General features: G+C 36.9%; 1 protein-coding gene across 4 annotated transcripts in view; it reads left to right on the top strand.

The window, feature by feature from the left end:
- Positions 1-19162, top strand: part of FNBP1L (formin binding protein 1 like) — a 101848-nt gene extending 82686 nt beyond the window's left edge. For 2 of the 4 annotated variants that reach the window (XM_006197329.4, XM_072968193.1), the window contains 5 exons: positions 4513-4622; positions 6549-6681; positions 7072-7166; positions 9055-9203; positions 10597-15656. In XM_006197329.4, coding sequence (XP_006197391.2) covers positions 4513-4622; positions 6549-6681; positions 7072-7166; positions 9055-9203; positions 10597-10775 — 666 coding nt within the window. In that variant the 3' untranslated portion in view covers positions 10776-15656. Of the gene's footprint in view, positions 1-4512; positions 4623-6548; positions 6682-7071; positions 7167-9054; positions 9204-10596; positions 15657-19139 lie in introns of those variants that run through there. The other 2 variants (XM_072968192.1, XM_006197330.4) reach the window with 2 other exon arrangements.
- Positions 19163-21222: the final 2060 nt, after the last annotated feature.

Genomic DNA, 21222 nt, shown 5'->3' with positions numbered 1-21222 from the left:
TTTCTTTCCACTTAAGAATTTTCTCAGTATAGAATAATTAAAAAAGAAGAGAAGCTTTAGAAAGCTAGTTTATATATAGTTTTTACATGGATTTACATGTAAGTCCATTAAACTTACAAACACTTAAGGTTTTTTTAAAGCTGTACCATTCAAATTCAAATCAGAATTCAAATCAGAAACTCTTGTTTTTGAGCTATATTTGTTAATGTCAGTTTTCCTAAATACCTACATTTGGCTTTTCTAAACAACTAAAATTTCTTTTTCTTTCTTTCTTAAGAAAACCTAGCATATGCAATACCCAGTATCTTTAAGGATATGAGAAATGTTACCTTGGACCAATGTTTTTGAATTTGATGGTGCTGCTGGTAGACCTTTTCTGAGAGACGAGGATCTATAATTTCGTCATGTGTCATCAAGATCAAACCATTAATAGATATTTGGTGCACACCCCAAAATTATTCTTTTCTTAATTTTTATTCTATAGCTATTTCATTAGCGCTTACTCTGAGTATTCTGTTTTTTTTAAGAGGTATATTTATCTAGCAGTAACAAGTCCATATTTTCTATCTAAATTATTCATGATCTTACGAACTTCTATAGAGTCATTTTTGTAAGCTTTTATTTATCCAGAATACAGTTCTCAGGATTTTCCTACCTTTAAATTAAATATGCCTAGTGATTTTAATTGCTTGATTTCCTTTTTTAGCTCCCTTGTATATTTCTTAAGATCTAGTAGGTATGTGAAATCTTCTAGTTATAGATAAATGCAAATTGCATGTGAGAGTAAAGTTTCCCTACTGAACATGAATTACTTTAAAAAAAGAAAATACATTTCTAATATTTTACAAAGAACTTGAGTTTTCATATCCCCAAATCTAAAGTTAATAAACTGTAAATTTCTAACTGATAGTAAAACTAGATTAGATAAAAGCTGAAACATTTGATATTTCTGTTATAAATATCTTAATGTTTTCTCTAAAATGTATTAATAAACTGAAAAAATAATTTGTATCACTTAGAAATTTAGCTGGTGAAAATTATCATAAAAGATGAATTCAGATACTTCACCTATTTTGTTTCTTGTCACCTATATGATTTTGTTTTAATAATGTTTACAGAAGACTGTAATATCTTTAAAATTTAAGCCTTCTCATCATCTTATCAAGAATTTTGTCATAGAAAAATAAGTTGTGGTTTTTATTCCCTGAAACTACTGACAGTCTAAAGAATGTTAAGCTTAATTTGGAAAGATAATGGATAGCAAATGTCATCTTTTCTTATCATCATAACCATTAATATATATGGCCAGTTCATCAGAGATAAGGGGTAGATATTTTTGTCAGCTCTTTTTTAAAATCCATATTTTTATGTGAAATTCTACCTGATGTCCCCCCACCTTCTCTAAGACATCATGATTTAGAAAACAGGGACAAATAAAAATTTAGAGGCTGCTAAACACATGAAATGAACATGAAGATTAACTTTGTAAAGCTCTGCTGTGTACCGTGGGTCACAGGTTGTGTGTGTGTATGCACGTGTGTTTAGTTGGGATACTGGATAGATGCAGTGCCAGTTGCAGAACACTGCTAACCCACAGAACATCGGTTATATGTACATATACATATATACACACTGTATGAGAGCACTTGGCTATGTATTTCATGTTTTCAGAAATAATAAATTTTAACCAATTTTTCTAAAAATTGAAGTTACATAGTTTCAGTGTTGCTTTTTGAGCTCATGGATTTTGAATGAAAACTAAAAAACAGAAGCTATATCTTCAAAGCAAAATTCATATATTTGTCTGTTAGGAAATATGTATGGGAAACTTGAATCTGGGTGACTCACTGATTATTTTGATAATAGTGTGTTTTTTAAATGTATCTATACATTCAAAACAGCACCTGAAAACAACAGTAGAAATGTTACCCTTACCTACCCATGACATACTTAAATTCAAAGCACTATTTTGACCAATAAAAATTCAGATAATGGTGTTTTTGCATAATGCATTGGGAAGTGTTCCATTCTTTAATATTTTATGTAATATTTCTTTAAAAATGGCCAATATTAGATCTTTTATATTCAACTTTTCAAATAATTGGTATTTTGAGAATGAAGAGCTATATAAGTGAAATCCACTTATGTAAAAATTCTCTTTTAAGCCAAAGAATGCGTGATTACTGGTAGAATGATTACTGTTTACTTTTGAGTTTTAGTTGCACTTAGAAAATATCTGCCCATTATCATCAGTGTATTTTATTTTATTTTTTGCAAGTAATTTACTTTCCAAAAAGTGTGGTTAAATTGTTTTTCTGGCATAATTGTTTGGATTGTGAATTGTACACGATTTATTTTAATACTATAAAAACGGTATAAGTTATTGCATCTTCTGTATTATGGTTTCATGTGAATAATATACCATTTCTTTCTGTTTTCCATTGAACTATTCAGTGGTCGGTGAAGATGGTAAGCCTTATGTGCTGATCTATATACTGTGCCAACATTAAATAATCACAAAACATTGTTTTGTTTAATTCAAAACAAGTGATAAGGTACATCCCCACATGTTCACCTTGTGTGTGTCTTTTTATAATTTAATCCATAGTCCAACATATGCCAGTACCTCTTGATGTCATAAATTTTTAAAATGTGGTTATCTGTAATTAGCTCATTAAATTCTTAAATGTTATTAGGCGGAATCTTTGTCATGTTACAGAGAATAAAATTGTAGTAAAACATTTTAAAAGTTACATAGTAGAACAAAAGTTCATGTTTTTACGAAAGGAAAATTGAAGAAAAATGATTTTTCTTAACATTCTTTGAAAAGATTGTGTAAATTTGACTCGTAGTTTATCACAAGAATCATTAGATTTTCCAAAAAGTAAGAAGAATTTCCTACTGATTTCGTTAGAGTTGGTGCTTTCTTCTTCTGTACTACTGAATGGGAATAAAAGCACAAATACCTAAATACCGTGTGTGTGCGCGTGCGTGCGCGAGTATGTGTGTGATATTCCTTTATATTTCAAGCAAATTACTAGAACTACATTGTAAAGACCTAACCCCCAATTTATTGGGTGCTTGCATAGTTTCTCATTTTTGGAAGATAGACCAGTCTTTTTCAGACTCTTGCAGTTTGGCCTTTTTATGAATTCCCATTTAGTGGGAGAGTTTGTTAAGTGCTTCAGAGTCTTCTTACATCCATAGGAAATAGTGAGTTTAGTTCTCATATTCTGTAAAGGCCACTTGTGAAAAATTTTGTTATAAATTAAATGTTACATGGCTTATCTTGAGTTTTATCTTTTTTAAACACAAGGGAAGCATTCTTAAAGATGGTGAAATAAAGCTGTTTAGCGTATATCGTAGGCATAAGTGATTCAAGGAGCGAGGATGCTTTTGTTTTAGGAGTTCATTTCAGCAACACTTGAAAAATTGAACTTGCATGTTCTTAACATTTCCCTTTTAAAAAGAAAAATGAAGATTGATAGTTGTCCTCAATTTTGAGTATTTAAAATCTTACAAAAATATGGGGCTTGTATTAAATGGAATAATCAGTAGTTGTCAGTATTAGTTCGATTGTGTAATTTGTAGTAAGATAGCTAAGGTCATAGTGACATGATTAACATTTAAGAGGAGAAAGACATTTGAATCAGAAGTTTACACCTAAATACTAGGACTTACTCTTAAATGATACAGTTTCTTGAATATCGAAACACGAAGTTTACAAATGTCAACCATCCTTCCTAAGGAAGGATTGTATCTTTCTTTGGATTACATCTTTATTTCAGGAACAACTGAAGTGTGTTATTTGGTTGTACAAAAGGATAATTGAAAATTTCTTATTGGAATGTAAGTTCCACTTACATTTCACTCAGTGGATAGTTTTCTACATTTTGTTTTTTAATGATCAGGTATGTTTTGCTTTTAACAAATGGCTTAATAAATATAATCATTCAAAGACTGTGTAATATCAAAATATATTTCATTAATTAGATTGTCTTCATGAGGTAAGTTGCTTACTTAATCATAAAAACGTTTCGTATTTTTAGTCTAAACATTTGTTATATCCTGACTGTCATGGTAATAGGTTTGATTTGGGAATGTGGTGTAATATGTTATATATAAAACAATAATTTGTATAGGTGAGAAATGTTACGTGTTTCCATTTTGTTGTTGTTGCTGTAAGAAGGTTCATTTGTATTTATTTTAACTTTACCAAGACCTGAAAATAATATGATACTGGTAGTTACCAGTTATATGTATCTGGTGATATTTTTACCTATCCTGTTTCGTAATTGTATAAACTGACTGGAATCTGAGCTCTTTCTTCAATATGATTGTTTTAATTAATCAGACATATACATGTCTATGTAGATTTTTTTTTCTTAAAAGGGGTTGTTTGGGCCTAATTTGAAGTTAAAGTTGATACATATTCTTATTTTATAGTGGGTATACTTTAGAAATAAAATCTCATGAAAATGTCTTTTATAATGATTTAGATTCTCTTTTCAGGGCCCAGCACTAGAAGATTTCAGTCATCTGCCACCAGAACAGAGACGTAAAAAACTACAGCAGCGCATCGATGAACTTAACAGAGAACTACAGAAAGAATCAGACCAAAAGTATTTTCTCATTAAATCCTCTCCACCATTGTTATTCCTTTCAGAGTCTGCTTTGAATGATCTGTTTAAATGTGATGTATAAAACACTTAAAAATTATACATCCTCACTGAAATATCTTTTGAGGAAAAAATACACTCCTAAACTTTAGAAAATTGTGTTTGCTTTGACACACTTTTAAAATGAAATGTTAGAGAATTTCTTAGGTTGCCGATTACTTATGGGATGCTATATACATATTTATGCCTTCCATAAATTTGCAGAATAGTTTGATTTATCAAGAGTAGTTTCACCAACACTAACCATCTTATACTTTGATAAATTTTTACTTTCTTTGGTATATAAGTTGGGCTCAATAGAAACCTGAGGCTGTAATTATTTTGTTTCTAGCAGAAATGTTGGGAAACAGTGTTTGAATACCTATAGCCTCGGATTCATTCTCTCATAGCTTTAATTTTTTTCCAATTTTATAAAAAATTTCCGCTGGTTCAGTTTCGCTTTAATGAAGATAGAGATCCAGATGTGATGAATAAACGGTTTTTACAGTGCGTTGGTGACTTACTGTTCGCTTTTACACTGAAGATAAAATTAGAGCTTAAACTCTAGCATGAATGGTTGGGTTTTGATGTTAGGAATTGTACATCAGGTGTGATGGTATTGAGTGCAGCTGATTCTCATTATTTGCAGTAATTATGTTCCATAAGCTCACTTTGAACACTGAATTCTGGCAAATACTGAAATGGGGAAAACAGGTTTTGGCTCTGGTTAGCCTCTGTGTGCATTTTCATCAACTGATCTATACGTAACCTTGTTTTAAATGTGTTTCTATTTAAAGACACATTACTTAATATATGTTGTTGATTCATTTGAACTCAGGGTCAATAGCACTATAATTTATGCCTGAACAAAGATTACCTAACACATGTATTTTCTCCATAAGGCATCTCTTGAACTTAAGAACACTAGACAGCACTTTAGTACTATGCTTAGGGACTATTTTAAACAGAAAAATCACCAAGAAAGCACAGAAATACAAAAAATGGGATATTGAAGGTAGACCATAAACAGGGCACTTGTGCAGAGTGTCTAGAACTTAGGAAAGAAAGAGGACTGGAGATTCTTATTTGAGAATCATCTAACGATAGATTGATATTGAAACATAACAATTATATCTCAATAAACTGGAAAAAAACAAATGAAACAATGAAAAATCATCCTTGGAAAGGAAGACTATAGGATAAGATGAGAAGAAGCCTCTGTCATTTTATGTAACACACTTAAATGATAAACAAAAGAAGAAAAGGAACCAGCAAGGGAGATAAGGAGACAGTTGAGTTGAGGGGAAGGGAAAAGAAAATGTAAACACTAGGCGATCAAGAAAGAAAAGAATATTAAGTGTTAGTGATGCCAGAGACAAGGAGAGCTTATTGAGGCATAGCCTAGAGTGATATGATTAGAGAAGTGAAGAGGGAATGAGTTTAGAGTGAGAAGAGCAAGTTTAAAGGTGGCATGGACGAGTGGGCGGACGATGAAGCTGTGAACTGACAGAAGGAACACTGTTGTCTGGTTTGAAATATGATGAGTTTGATTTGGGACATGATGAGTTTAAGAAAATTGAGGAATATTCTTCTGCAGTCCTTGATTAAGTTGTGTGTGTGTGTGTATAATCTCATTTAGGAAGCAAGAAGGGAAAAATGAAATCTTTTTTTAAATTCTAATTGTTTTTTTAAAAGACTGTCTCTCCATAAAATATTAACTATATACACATTATCTGCTTTGTGCAGATTACCTTCAACTAGGTAGTGTTTGAATGTGAAAAGATAAGACTCTTGTAAGATTAGGCTGCATGTGTGTCCCATAATCAAATGAAACTCACTTAGAACATATGAAGTGATCATTTAATTTTGTGGCTTCCTTCTCATTTTCAGAGATGCACTCAACAAAATGAAAGATGTATATGAGAAAAATCCACAAATGGGGGATCCAGGGAGCTTGCAGCCCAAGTTAGCAGAGACCATGAATAACATTGACCGCCTGAGAATGGAAATCCACAAGAATGAGGTAGGGTTGTTAGGTAGCAGTTGTCTGAGATACATTCATTTTTATAAACGTCATCATGATAGATTGGTTGATAGATTGGTTTCTACTAGAATTATCTTCAAATATTTATTTAATTTTAGAGTTTATAATCTTATGGTATCATTATGGTATATAATCTTTAGAATTAGTTCCTCATTGAAATCTTTTCCTTACTTAAAACTTTATGTAAAACTAAACATACTGTTTTTTTAATCAGCTGTAAAGTTGATCATTGATCAAATTGGAATAAAGTTTTTCCTTCTCTTAAGTATTACATAATCACAGAAACTAAAAGCACATGTTAAATGTAAACTATCTTAAAAGATTTTAAAAATATTTTTTGAGCTTGGTTTTACTTATTTTTTCCATAAGGCTTGGCTCTCTGAAGTCGAAGGCAAAACAGGTGGGAGAGGAGACAGAAGACATAGCAGTGACATAAATCATCTTGTAACACAGGGACGAGAAAGGTTATTTTTTGCATTTTATTTGTATTTCTTCTTTTCCCCTAGACTTTTATCACTCTTTTTTCTTAAATTAGGAAAAAAGAATTATATGAAATTTAACAGGTTTGCTTTTTAATAACTCAGTATTTGAACCTTAATAATTTTTGTTTCTTTATAGTAGATATTGCTGCTCAGTTCTAGTTTGCCATGCATCCAGAAACAGAGGTAGGAACTTGGAAAATTCTTGGAGCAACAGTCTGGAGACAGAGCCTCCTCGGGTGTGGGAAGATTTCCTTAAGGTTTAGATGGAGTTGGGTAGTTTATGCCAAAGAAGAATTTAACTGTCAAATTGCTCAAAGTTTTGTGAAGGGAAAAAAAATGCATATTGTTAGATTGGTCTGGAACTTCCAAAAGGCATTTTGCTAAGTTCCCATGTTTTCATACCATTTGTGACATTTCCTCCCTCTGTTTAATATGTTTTTCCCCTTCATAATAAAATCCAACAAATTACTATTTACCTTACAGAGGATTTTGAGAGATCTAATATCATATCTTGGTTTACTACCCAGTTACATTGTAATCTGAACAGATTCATTTTTAATGCTCTCTGAGTCTCAATTTCCTAAAGTATAAAATAGGTTAAAATGCCTGTCATACAGGCTTATTGGTAATAAATGAAATAACGTACAGAAAGCACCTAGTCGTAAAATACCTGGTAATGTCATGTGCTTGGCAGGCGTTGGTTCCTCCTCCTCCTCCTCTCTGTTACTACTTTTTGAAAGAATACATATCATTAGTATATCAAGAGATACTCACATACCCTGGTTTTTGTTATTAGGTAAAACCTAGATAAAATAATCTAATCTCTGGTGTGTTATTAAGAAGGTGGCTTCCAGGCGAACTGAAAGTGCTGCTAAATCTCACCATGTAGGTTTCCCTGTCACTAAAATCTTACTCAGTTATTTGATTCTTTAGCAAAATTATTAACATTTCCCTCTTTTTGAATTATACATTTTTTAAGAAGAAAATGCCTTTGATTTACCTGCTCTTTCGGATTTTCTTAGTTACTGACTTCCCTGTTAACATGATTAACTGGGAAATAATTTTACTAGGAGTCTTTTGCTTTTCAGTGACAGAATGAATGCTCTACCCATATTGGCTTAAACTAAAAAGGGATTTTATTGGCTGATCAGGGAACGCTTGATCTAGGAACTCAGATGATGCCCTCAGGACTCAGTCTCTCTCTGCCTCACAGTTCTACCTTCCACTGTGTTGGCTTCATTTTAAGGCTGTATGTGGTGATCATCCCAAAGCTCTAGGCTCCTATTTCTCCAGGTTCAAGTCCAGTGGGAAAGGAAGGGAGCTTCTCTTTCAGCCATCCCAAGTGAAAGACTCGGCATCTCTTATATCCTACTGGATTGTAGGCATACTAGTGAGCTACTCACTCTGGCCGTGTAAGTTCTTTGCTAGGATGGGCCCTCTCCTCTGGAGCCAAGAGAGAGCAACTCCACCTGAGCCCGTGCACTGAACATGGACTTGGTGGGTCCCCTAAGAAATTTTAGGATCTCTTGGAAAAGGTGGGGTGATGAATCTGGGATGATAAACGACAAGTGTCTGTGACGTTTTTTCATTTTATCTCTGGACCCAGTGATGGACGTACATACTGAATACATGTTATATGCCTAAAACATTGTGATCTTTTAATTTTTTAATTTCAGGAAATTCAGTAAAGAAGCATTTTGTATTAGAAGCAACACACACACACTTAAACATTTAAGAAAATAAAGGCTTAATTTAGAACTGTGTCATTGATACCTGATTCTCTGAATTGATCCTGGGGAGATCATCTTGTGGATAATATAAAAAATTTTCATGTTTGTGATACTTGACCAGAGATAATTTTGTTTTACAGTCCTGAGGGAAGTTACACTGATGATGCAAACCAAGAAGTCCGTGGGCCACCCCAGCAGCATGGTCACCACAGTGAGTTTGATGATGAATTTGAAGACGATGATCCCTTGCCTGCTATTGGACACTGCAAAGCTATCTACCCTTTCGATGGTATGATTTTCTTATTACACCATATTTGATAAAATTGGTTCCTTAAAATCTATACACGCTGAGTCATGCACTTTAGTGTTCTTAGCTAAATAAGAAATCTAATTGCCAGAAAATTATAATCCCAGTTCATTAGTGTGAGTTTGTTTTAACTGTATAACATAAATATAGATTTTTCTTACCCATGTGGCACTGGAAGAAAATTACCTGTGTTATCAGCATCCTAATAAAGATAATTGTTTAATTACGAACTTTGGCTGATAACAGAATTTCCCGCAGGAGTCTTACTGATGTACTCATCAGAGTCGAAGCCTCTTGGGCATGTAGCTCAACCCAGAAAGTGGAAGGCTGGTAGGTAGCAGTCGCTTCATGCTCTTCCTTGTAGCTTGTTAACACTGAGTGACAGGCGCAAGGCAGATGGCAGGGCTGAGTGCCACCGCCACATCCTGACTGGGCGCCGTATTTCCAGGTGAGGGAAGAGAGAGCATGGTAGCTTCTGACTCTGCCGTCCCTTCCCCAGGGTAGCTGGAGAGGAGGACGGCGTTGTGGCCCTCCGCTGCAGGCTTTTGTTACCCTTCCCTCTCTTAGACTTTGAAAAATCCCTTCTTTCATTTTACAGAGGAGCAGAGTAACATCTTCACAAAGAAGTTGTTCTAAAATGGTGTACGATGTAAGGTCTTTCCCCATTCGTCCATTGTGGTGTTTTTTAAATTGAGTAGTTTTTAGTTATTCCTCTTCCAGAGAAAATAATATTAAATAAGGTCTTGCTATAATGCAATGTAGAGTGAGGAAGGAATTTAGTATATGTTAAAGGAAGATTCATTTGTGATAATTGTCACTGCTAATTGCTGGGGATGGGGAAGAGAGCCCTGAGGCTGACGGCGTTTTGAAGGAAGCGTGTGCTTTGTGGTGAGAAGCACTCTGCTTCTACCATTAGCAGAGTTGAACCTTATTTTTCTCTCTGCTCTCTCTTCAGATTATTTTCTTTCCTTCTTCCTTCCAACCCTCTCGATGTCTTGTTATTATTTTCCTGATCTAAACCTCATAAATTTTCTGTATAGCAGTGCCTCTCAAATTCGGGGAAGAAGTTGGTGGGGTGAGGTAGGAGAGCGCCCTGTCGAATCATACCGCGTTGCTGTGGCTCAGACACTTCATCTGCCACGTGGCGCTGCCAGTCATGCCGCCGTGAGGCGGTGCTGTGCAGCTTCGGCGTGCGAAGGTGTTTGGCAGACTGCAGAGCGCCATAGACTTCTGTTCAGCTGAGGAGAGTCGGTGGGCTCATGGTTCTACATACACTGAAGTCTAGTAGGGTTTCGTGTTGTGTTGCATTTGTAACTTGTATTCCAAATTATTGCTATGCTTAAATTATGCTTGTGCTATGAAAACTCTCATTCAGGACATAATGAAGGTACTCTGGCAATGAAGGAAGGTGAAGTTCTATACATCATTGAGGAGGACAAAGGTGATGGATGGACAAGAGCTCGGAGACAGAACGGTGAAGAAGGCTACGTTCCCACATCGTACATAGATGTAACTCTAGAGAAAAACAGTAAAGGTGCAGTAACTTACATCTAAACTAACCAGGCAGCTTTGTAACATGTGTGACATAGGAATGATAACATAAAATGAAGACATGTTCAACGGGTGGGAAAACAAACGTTTTAAGGCATCCAAGATTTACTGTTCACTATGTGAGCTGAGTACAGGCTCAATCTTAGAGGTGTGAATATTACCACAAGAAACTGTTCTCGTGATGCTTTACCATTTGCGTGATGTTGGTGTGAAGCTTAATTGATGCCTTTTGCTTTATGTCCTGCTTAAGTCTGTGTGAAGGATTTGTGTTTTTCTGCCTTATAAATCGTAGAATTTGATCTGTTGGGCAGGAATCCGTAGATAGAAAGCTCGCCAGCCAGCCCCCTGCATGTTGCTTCAGGAAGTAACAGTGACTGTAGTGAATTCAAATAAGTACAACTGCTCTGAAATGCTGTAAAAGCTGATACCCAAAAGAGTGGTTTGGTCTAGGAGTTTGAATTTTTAGCTACAGTTTCTAGGAAGAAAAGTAAAAATAGTTGGCTATCTGGGTAAAATAGTCATTTTCATTTTTCTCCCTGTTATTAACTTTGGTTTCCTGAAGGAAGAAAACAGGCGTGTAGCACACAGCCTGTTTCAGTAGTAGGGTGACCTGGAGACCTGCAGAGTAAACCACTTAAGCAAATAAGATGACTTTCTTTGGAGACCCTAAGATGTCTTCAGGTTTTGTAGTAATTTTCAGTAATGTACAGCCTTACTTCCAAATTAATGCTTGTACTTTTCATCTTGAAACGTCTTGGGAAATATCACTTGAGTGACATTAGCATTTAGCAATTGTACATAGGAAAATAGATTCGTCAAAAACTGAGATAGAGGAAACCTTGCCTGGAGGGGAAGGACTGGCAAATTTTACTTTGAAAGAAAAACAGCTTTTTTTTGACTTACTGGGTTTTAGGAATATATCTGTACTATCATGGAGGGTATTTCCTCATTTTAGCCAAATCATCAATTATTAGGATATTTTTTCCAATTAATTTAAATAAGCATTTGTTGGAAACACTGTACAGGCAAGACTTGCACAGTGCTAGTTGTGTGGGGAGGTAAAGTGAGGAAGCAGTTAAGAGATGAGACTGGTCCTTAATTTTGTTCATATTCCAAAAATTTCTGGTGTTTTTAATAGCTGACTATAAAATGATTTTTAGAGACATTTGAGACGGACACTTTAAACTGAACACCCACTTTGGTCTTACCAAAGGTCTTCAGTAATTGTTCTTTTCTTTTTCCTCCTGGACTGCAGGTTCCTGAAGAGGGTTTCTGAGGAAATGGGCAAGATGTTGAAGGAGGTTACATGCAGCTGCTCTTGGGGGGAGGGTATTAGAGTTGTCAGGCTCAAAGAGAGAGTGAGAGAAGCAAGTTGCATGAGTGCATGCAGACATGATTATTTTTTACTAACTTCATTAGCATTTCCGTACATTGTTTTAAAAAATCATTGTAATACCGACCCTTAAATTCATTGTTCACAGTTGTTCATATAAAGGGAAAAAAGCAACAGTAGCCAGCCTTTTTTCCATTTATTTTACTGATATCCAAATCAGAAAGAATGTAGAGCTGTCATTAAATTTGTCTTACATTTGGCTGTCCCAGCAGGACTGCCTCTCTCCCAGCTCTGCTTTAATTGGCTTTTAGACCCATTGTCTGTTAGAATCCTTGCCATTTGTCAGTGTCTGCCTGCGCCACCTCTGTGCTTGCTTAACATCCTGTTGCATGTCTAGAGTGACCGGGTGTAGATTTTTCAGGCATGTCTTTATAATCCCTTGTTCTTGTCAAAGCCTTCGTTTTGTTCACGTTTGTGGTGCAAGTCACTCTGTCAGACATCTCCAGCACTAATGTTTCATCCTAGTACTTGTGTGTGCTGCTGTAACTTCCCCCTGCAAAACACTCCAGTTTTGGCATTATGAAGAAGTAGTTTGTGAACCCGAAGAATTTATGACCAGAAAAAGGAGACATCTCTGCTCTAGCCTACGGCCCTGTTGAAAGAACCCTGAAACGTGATACATCTTCAGCACCTCAGTCTGGGAAGAATCTCTGGTCAGCACTGAAATCCTGGCGTAATAAACACAGGAGACGCTCACCACCTCAAGACAAAGGACTGTTGTCAGAAGTCAGCTGCTTCCATTCAAACGCTGCCTTAAACTAGAGTGCCTGAACCTGCTGATTGCCAACACTACCGCTGCAGCGTCCCACAGAGGGCTTCGTGTCAGCTCAGTGTGACCTCCTTTAACTTGGCGGAGCTGCCGCAGCTGCCAGCACAACCCTGCTAGGCGGCTTTGAGAGCTCTGCCATGTTCGATGGTGCGTCTTCAGATTTATGCCTCAAACTACAGACACATCCGAGTCCATTTTACTTTACTTAGTGTTCTTAAGAGAAGTTCTGTGGACCTTTCCCCACTGTCTTTTTGAGTTACCATGTTCTCAATTATTATGTGACAGTCTGCTTCCAAGTGATGGTTTTGTTTGATCCGGATAAAATTTAGTGAACCTTTGTAATGATCTGTGTGCACTTTTACTTGTAAAATGGGAATTTCTGTATGTTTATACTTGTAAATATAATTGTCATCAGCGCCCTTAATGCTCATGTTGTCCCGCCTCGCATTTGTGATCCTGTTAATGACTTGGATCGTGACTAATTTCTTAGTGGTGGTTAACAGGGAGGGGGTGGGGGTGGGGCGGGGATGTTTGTAACATGGAAACTTCATTAATTTGGTTCTTTACTGTTTTGAGGGAAGAAAGAGAATGTGAAATGGTCTGTGTATTATTGGATTTTAAGCAATATTTTAGAAGCTGTGTGACTGCTTTAATAATTTTTCCCAGTGTTATTTGAATTGTACTACCGGTTATACTAAAGCTGAATGACAGTTGTGTGAAAGTTAATGCCTTCGTAAGACCAAGTACCCCCGTTACACAGCTGACATATAGTGTATTACCTTTAAGGCTAGTAAACTATGAAGTTTAGATTTTGAATCTCGTTACAGGGTTATTTATATAATGTGACATTATTCAATACTGACAGATTACATAAGGTAGTTTTAAAATCCAGTGCTATTTTTGTTTTAAAGGTTAGCAGCGAAGAGGAAATGTGATCTGGCTGTGTTTGTCTTCTGTACAAAGCCTGAAGTGCTTGTGTTTTTTTGGCCAACAGCCACAGAGGGCAAAGTTTAAGCTTTCTTGTAAGGACTAACTGTTCTTTTCAAGCTACTGTTTGTTTTTCTAAAAGCAGGATTTGTTTTCGTGGGAGGCAAGTTCCTTCTCGTGGAATGGTGCAGCCTGTACGTGGGTTACTACAATAGGAAAGACATTTGTACTTGCACAATCTAAATCATTCTTAAAGTTTGAACATGTGAATTGTCCAAAAGAAATCTTTAATTTTTCAGTAATTTTTACTCTTTTTGTGCACATGTTGATTTCTTAATGGTAAATGCTTTGTTTAAGATAGTGTTCTCTGTTGAGAATATTTTCATGGAATAAAACAGTCTTTTCATGGTCAGTTAAGCTGTATAGTGTTATCTCTTATTGCTTTGTGAACTAAAAGAGATGTAATGATTTTGTTCTTGAGTGTGCTCAATTCCAGGTAATACAAAGTAGAGGACCACGTTCTGTAAGTGGAGGCATCTATGATGGGCAACCTTCTTTGCAAAGCAGTTTTGAAAATTTTATTCTGTTTTTAGTTCCTTTCAAGCTTTCCTAAAGGGAAAAACGTTAGCTGTTTCTTTAAATTCAAGTTGAGATAATACTTTGGATGTTTTGTCTTTGTTATACAGTGGTTGTGTTACAGGGACTTTCCTTTTATACCAGCTTGTTCTCTGCATCTGTAAGAACCGTCCCTGCACTGCTGGGCTTGCTCGTGCTGCAGCTGCTCAGCGTTTCCTGTGCTTCTGCTTGAGGCCCTGGTCAGTCAGAGTGCTCGTGTCTTCCTGGTGTTTCAAAACATGGAAATAGGGTGTTTGCCACAATTAGCGTCACATCTGTGATTTTAGAAGTCTTAATTTCAGAATATTCACCTTGTTAAAAGGGCAGATATGAAAGTCTGACTGGTAACTTCTAGAAACCCTAAAAGGAAGTGAAACTCAGGGCTGATCCTCAACAATGAGGGGTTGCAGTTGATGAGATGGAAGTTTAGAAATCTGTGCCAAGCTTGAAAGCAGGGGCACATACAAAGCAAAATAGCAAGAAAACAGTGTCAGCCAAAAACTCAACAGTGAAAAGGCCTTACTAGCTGAACTGTCAGGGAAGTCAGACCTGGCTTGGTTGGTGGGGAGCAGTAACTCCGTCGTGACATTAACAAAAGGAGAAAGGATCCTCAGACTTGCTGGGAAGGGTAGGTTTTCTTTGTGAAGAAGATATTAGTTTAGGTGAAAAAATACTAAAAAAAAACACCAAACCTACTTCAGGGAGCTCGTACAGCTGGGACCAGGTATACTCCTGACCATAGTCATTGCCTGTAACCTAAGAAGCTGTAGAAGGTATAAGAGATGCCGAAAGATTATGGGATGGGAAAATACAAATTTGGAAGAGTAAATTCTAGGAACTTTGACAGCTTTTAAAAGTACTAGATAATTTTGTCAGCATTTAGGAGAAAATGCAATGGGCAACTGACCCAGGTCTGAAGAATAATTCAAGTTAGTGTCATTCCTTCCTGTAGATGCAGACGGGGACTCTGCAGACGTAATTGTGCTGGTTTCAGCTCGATTTCAGTAACTGATAACATTTCTTGCTCATTTTTGTGTGAGATAGCATTGTGACAGTATTGTTGTAGAGAATGTGAGCTTGGAACGAGCTGATTCGGTAACCCAGAATGTCAACCTCGAGGAGAATTTCTCATGGAAAACATATGTATGTCATGAACCGTAATAAAATGAATGTAAATCTATCACTCTCCTTAAGAAATAGAAAATTGCCATGTCCATCAAAGATAACTATTATCCTGAGTTTTATGTTTATTATTTTGTTTTTCTTCATTTTCTCACATGAGTATTTTTTTCTAGATCTGAGTAGCTTTCTGTGTTTTTGAGCTCTGTAAAGATGGTGTCATTCTCTGCTCTGAGAAGGGCTGGCTTTCAGCCCGTGCGCACCAGTACGGCCAGTTACTGCTGTATGTGTCCGTACTGCTTGGTAAAGAATGATTCTGAGAAGTGGTAGAGCTCGTTAGTCATGAGAGTTCCAGCGCATGTGGTTTGTCTCAGGACCCGCACATGGCGCTGTGGGAACCCGCTCCTGGCTCGAACCCTGCGGACAGAGCTGACGGGCTTACGTCGACCGACTATTGTTCCAGGTGCTGGGGAACCTGCTTGGTTTGTTAAGCCCCTTCTTGACTGGAGAGGGACTGGGGCAGCTAAGCTGAGAAAGACTCCCCCTCTGTTCGTCTTCTGAAGAAGTTACCTCATCCTGCTCACGGGGGGTGGGGGGAGATGCGTCGAAGCTCTGCAGTAGCTGGGGAGACTGGAGGGGAGTGTGAGTAGACACAGGCGTTGGAGGACGTAGCCCCGTGGTGCAGTAATGGCCCTTTAGATGGCTTTTTCAGTTTGGTTTTATTTGGCCACTTCCTCCGCTGTGGAAGGTAACGTGCCTTGTGTATTGAAGAGGTGTGAGGAGAGGGATGCTGGCAAACTTCGGCTAGAACCCGGGAGAGTGTGGCGAGGGGCAGCACAACTCCTGTTCTGTTACCCTCTCTTTCTTTGGCTGGTTTCAGAAGTATTGCTCCCTCCGCCCTCTCACCTCTTCCGACCCACTTTCTCTCTCCCTTGCCTGGGCAGACCAGGCTGCTTGGCCCAGGGCCCGCACAAACCCTGGTAGACTCGCTCAGTTTGTTTTTATTCTCCCCACTTTCTCTTTCTGTCTTTGTCCTGGATCATAATTGTCACCACCCAGTCATTGTTTGTTTCCTCGTTGGCCAGTGTAGGGGTCAGCCTTGGGTGTGGAATGAGACAGACTTAAAACACGAGCTCCCAGTTCTGGCAGCCAAGTCGCCAGTCCCCACCCAGCTTGCTCCCTCTTCCCCACCTTCTCCACTCTCTTTCCTCTAGCTGGGAGCTCTTACCGCTGGCTCTTGGCATGTAGCCTGCCTCCAGATGGTACTGTTTTGTTCCATGAGGTGAGATGGGGATCAGTTGCACGTCCTTTCTCTTTAGGTGCCAGACAGCACATTAGTAAATTAATGACTAGTGACTGAATGGGGGAAGTCATTGGAAGAGTCTGCCGCCCTATTGTAAAGCATAGGGGCAATCCTTGTGCTATACAGTGGGTTCTTGTTTATTTTATGTATAGTAGTTTGTATATATAGTACCTGGTGACGGCCATGTCAAACAAAACATTATACCAACCCAGCTGTTCAAATTATTTGGAAATTTTAATGACTCATGAATGATCTACTTTAATTACCTGTTAAAGTTTTATTACATAGTTTATTTAAAGAATAACATGGATTATTTTTACTTGTTTGTGCATTGATTTGTGTATTAATTTACTGGTTCACGTGTAACTGTATTATTAACATCCCAGTTGTTAAGTACTTTGAATATTGCGTGCTATCTTCTGAGACTTGCTTTTTTAATGCAACAGTATTCTGAGATTTATTCATGTTTATGCATAGTTCATTTTACTATGTATAGTATTCCATTATATAAATATACAGAATTTATCCATTCTCCTGTTGATGGACATTTGGGTTTTTTCCTGAATTTTGCTAGCATAAACCGTGCTCTTTATGCACATCCGTGTGCATATTTACTGATACAAGAGTTTCTGTAAGGTCTCTATTTCAGAGTGGAATTGCTAAGTTGTGGGTTATATTTATCTTCAGTTTAAAAAGGTAATGCCACATTTTCTCCTTAAAAGTGATTGTCCCATTTTTACCCACCTACAAGTTATGTATAAAGGTTATTTTATGCTTCATATCCTGGCCAACAACTTAAGAGTAAGACTTCTCAATTTTTGTCAGTTCAGTGGATGTAAAGTAGCATTTCATTGTAGTGTTAATTTCCTTTTCCATGATTATTGGTGAAGTTGAACATCTTTTCATGTTTACCATTTGTGTTTGTTTTTCTATGAAAAACCTGTATCGTGTGCCTGTCTTTGGTTGGTTGTCTTTCCATGTTTATTCAGGGCAGTTCTTCACGTGTTAAGTATGCTAATAGTATTACTTACCTCTTGCTGTGTAACACAGCTGGTCTCTTTGACTCACAGTTTCCCAGAAGATTGCAGTCATCTCAAAGCTTTGACTGAGGCTGAAGAGTCTGCTTCCTGGATCATTCATGTGATTGTTGGCAGGCCTCAGTTCCTTGCCACGTGCACCTCTTCGTGGGGATGTTCATAATGTGGCATCTTGCTTCCCCCATATCGTGATCCAAGAGAGAAAAACTCAGGATGGAATCTGTAGTCTTTTATAACCTAATCTCAGATGTGAATACCGTTGCTTCTGCCCTATGCACTTGGTGGTGCAAACCAACCCTGGTACTATAGGAGGGGGCAACACAAGGGTGTGAATAGCAGATGGCCTGGAACATCTGGGGCCATCTTGGAGGCCGCCTACCATACTAATCCTTTGTCAGTTTTATGTGTTGCTAGTCTCAGTTCTTTCAATTTATCTATGATATCTTTTGATGAATAGTTCATTTTAATGTAGATTGATCAATCTTTCGTATTTAATGTTCTATCTAGTTTAAGAAATTCTTCCTTGATTCAAAGTAAAGATGATATTCTGTATTCTAAAAGTGTTACAGTTTTGCCTTTCACATGTAGGGTTTTTTTTTTTTTGAAGTATAGTTGATCTACAACATTGTGTTAGTTTCAGGTATATGACAAAGTGATTCAGTTATATTTACTTTTTCAGATTATTTTCCATTATATGTTATTACAAGATACTGAATATAGTTCCTTGTGCTATACAGTAGGTTCTTGTTATTTTATATGTAGTACTTTGTATCTGTTTATCCCAAACTCCTACTATATCCCTACCCCCTTTTCCCCTTTGGTAACCATAAGTTTGTTTTCTCTGAGTCTATTTCTGTTTTGTAAGTAAGTTCATCTATATAATTATTTTAGATTCCACATATTAGTGATACCATATTTGTCTTTCTCTGACTTACTTTGCTTAGTATGATCTCTCATATTGCTGCAAATGGCATTATTTCATTCCTTTTTATGGCTGAGTAATATTCCATTGTGTGTGTGCGCGCGCACGTTTGTATCTATATGTATCTACCTATAGATACATACACACACAAACCACATCTGCTTTATCCATTCACCTGTTGGTGGACATTTAGGTTGCTTCCATGTCTTGGCTATTGTAAATATTGCTGCTGTGAACATTGCAGTGCATATATCTTTTTGAATTAGTTCTCATCTTTTCCAGGTATGTGACCAGGAGTGGGATTGCTGGATCATATGGTAAGTCTGCTTTTATTTTTCTAAGGGACCTCCATACAGTTCTCCATAGTGGCTGCACCAATTTACATTCCCACCAACAATGTAGAAGGGTTTCCTTTTCTCCACAGTCTCCTGCATTTATTATTTGTAGACTTTTTGATGATGGCCATTCTGACTCGTGTGAGGTGATAACCTCATTGTAGTTTTGATTTGCATTTCTCTGATAATTAGCAATGTCGAGCATCTTGTTGTGTGCCTCTTGGCCATTTGTATGTCTTCTTTGGGGAAATGTCTATTTAGATCTTCTGCCCATTTTTGGATTGGGTGGTTTTGATTTTTTGATATTAAGCTGTATGAGCTATCTGTGTATTTTGGAAATTAATCCCTTGTTGGTTTTGCATCATTTGCAAATATTTTATCCCAGTCCATAGGTTGTCTTTTCATTTTGTTGATGGTTTCCTTTGCTGTGCATAAGCTTTTGTTAGTTTGATTAGGTCCCATTTGTTTATTTTTGCTTTTATTTCCATTAATCTAGGAGAAAGACCCCCCTCCCCCGATTGCTGTGATTTATGTCAGAGTGCTCTCTCTGCCTGTGCTTTCCTCTAGGAGTTTTATATTATCTAGTCTTACATTTAGGTTTTAACCTGTTTTGAGTTTACTTTTGTGTATGGTATTAGAGACTGTCCTAATGTCACTCTTTGACATATAGCTGTCCAGTTTTCCCAGCACCACTTATTGAAGAGATTGTCTTTTCTCTGTTGTGTATCTTTGCCTCTTTTGACGTGGATGAACTGCCTGTAAGCGCATGGGTTTATTGCTGGGCTTTCTGTCCTGTTCCACTGATCTGTGTGTCTGTTTCTGTGCCTGTTCCATGCTGCTGTGATTTCCGCAGTGTAGTCTGAAGTCGGAGAGCGTAGTTCCTCCAGCTCCTTCTTTTTTGAGATTGTTTTGGCTACTTGGTGTCTTTTCTTGTTTCCATACAAATTTAAAGATTTTTTGTTCTAGTTCTGTGAAAGATGCCACTGGTAATTTGATAGGGCTGGCACTGAGTCTGTAGATTGCCTTGGGCAGCATGGTCATTTTAACAGTATTGAGTCTTCCAACCCAGGAAAATGGTCTGTCTTTCCATTTGTGTTGTCTTCATTTTCTTTCATCAGTGTCTCATAGTTTTTGGAATACAGGTCTCTTACCTCCATAGGTAGGTTTATTCCTAGCTATGTTACTCTTTTTGATGTGATAGGAGATGGGATTGCTTCCTTAATTTCTGTTTCTGATAACTCATTGTTAGTGTATAGAATGCAACAGACTTCAGTTTATTAATTTTGTATCCTGCAACTTTACCAAATTCATTAATGAGTTCTAATAGTTTTCTGCTGGCGTCGGTAGGATTTTCTATGTATAGTATCATCCTGTGTAGGTTAATTCATCTAGATTTTATCTTGGTATATGCTATGAGGGAAGGAACCATCCCTCCCCCTTCATTTATTTAACCAATTGTCCAAAAATTAAAAATCATCCTTTCCTCCACTGATTGGCACTGTTACTCCTGTCATATATCAAATTTCTAATGACAGTTTCTCGATTACTGTAACTCAGTAATGAACTTTTACATTTGGTAGAACAGATTACACTTTCCCTCCTGTCTTACTTTCCTAGGATGGTCTTGACTTCTGAGCCATGCAAGTTTTAGGAAAAGCTTACCAAGTTAGCTTGAAAAGTCCTATTGAATTTTGAGTGAGATCACACTGAGCTTATAGATCGTTTTAAGAACTAATGTCTCTAATACTGAACCTTCTAATTTATGAACACGGTGCCTTCATTTACTTTTTTCCAGTGGTTTTCCAGTATTTTTTAAAATAAACTTAAAAGTTTTCTTCAAGTTCTTTTACTTGTTTTGTTAGAAGTATTTCTAGTTAGCATATATTTTACAAAATGTTTTAACACATTACAGAATATTCAGAAAAATGCGTAAAACATAAATGTGTAGCTGAAGTTATTAGAAAGTCAGTGAGTCAGGAAATGAAGCACTGCCAGCGCCTCAGGAGCCCACCGCATCCCTCTCAGGCAGA

The sequence above is a fragment of the Vicugna pacos genome, chromosome 9 (assembly GCF_048564905.1).
Source record: "Vicugna pacos chromosome 9, VicPac4, whole genome shotgun sequence".
In the NCBI taxonomy this organism is placed as follows: domain Eukaryota; kingdom Metazoa; phylum Chordata; class Mammalia; order Artiodactyla; family Camelidae; genus Vicugna; species Vicugna pacos.
This window is presented reverse-complemented; position numbering and strand designations above follow the sequence as displayed.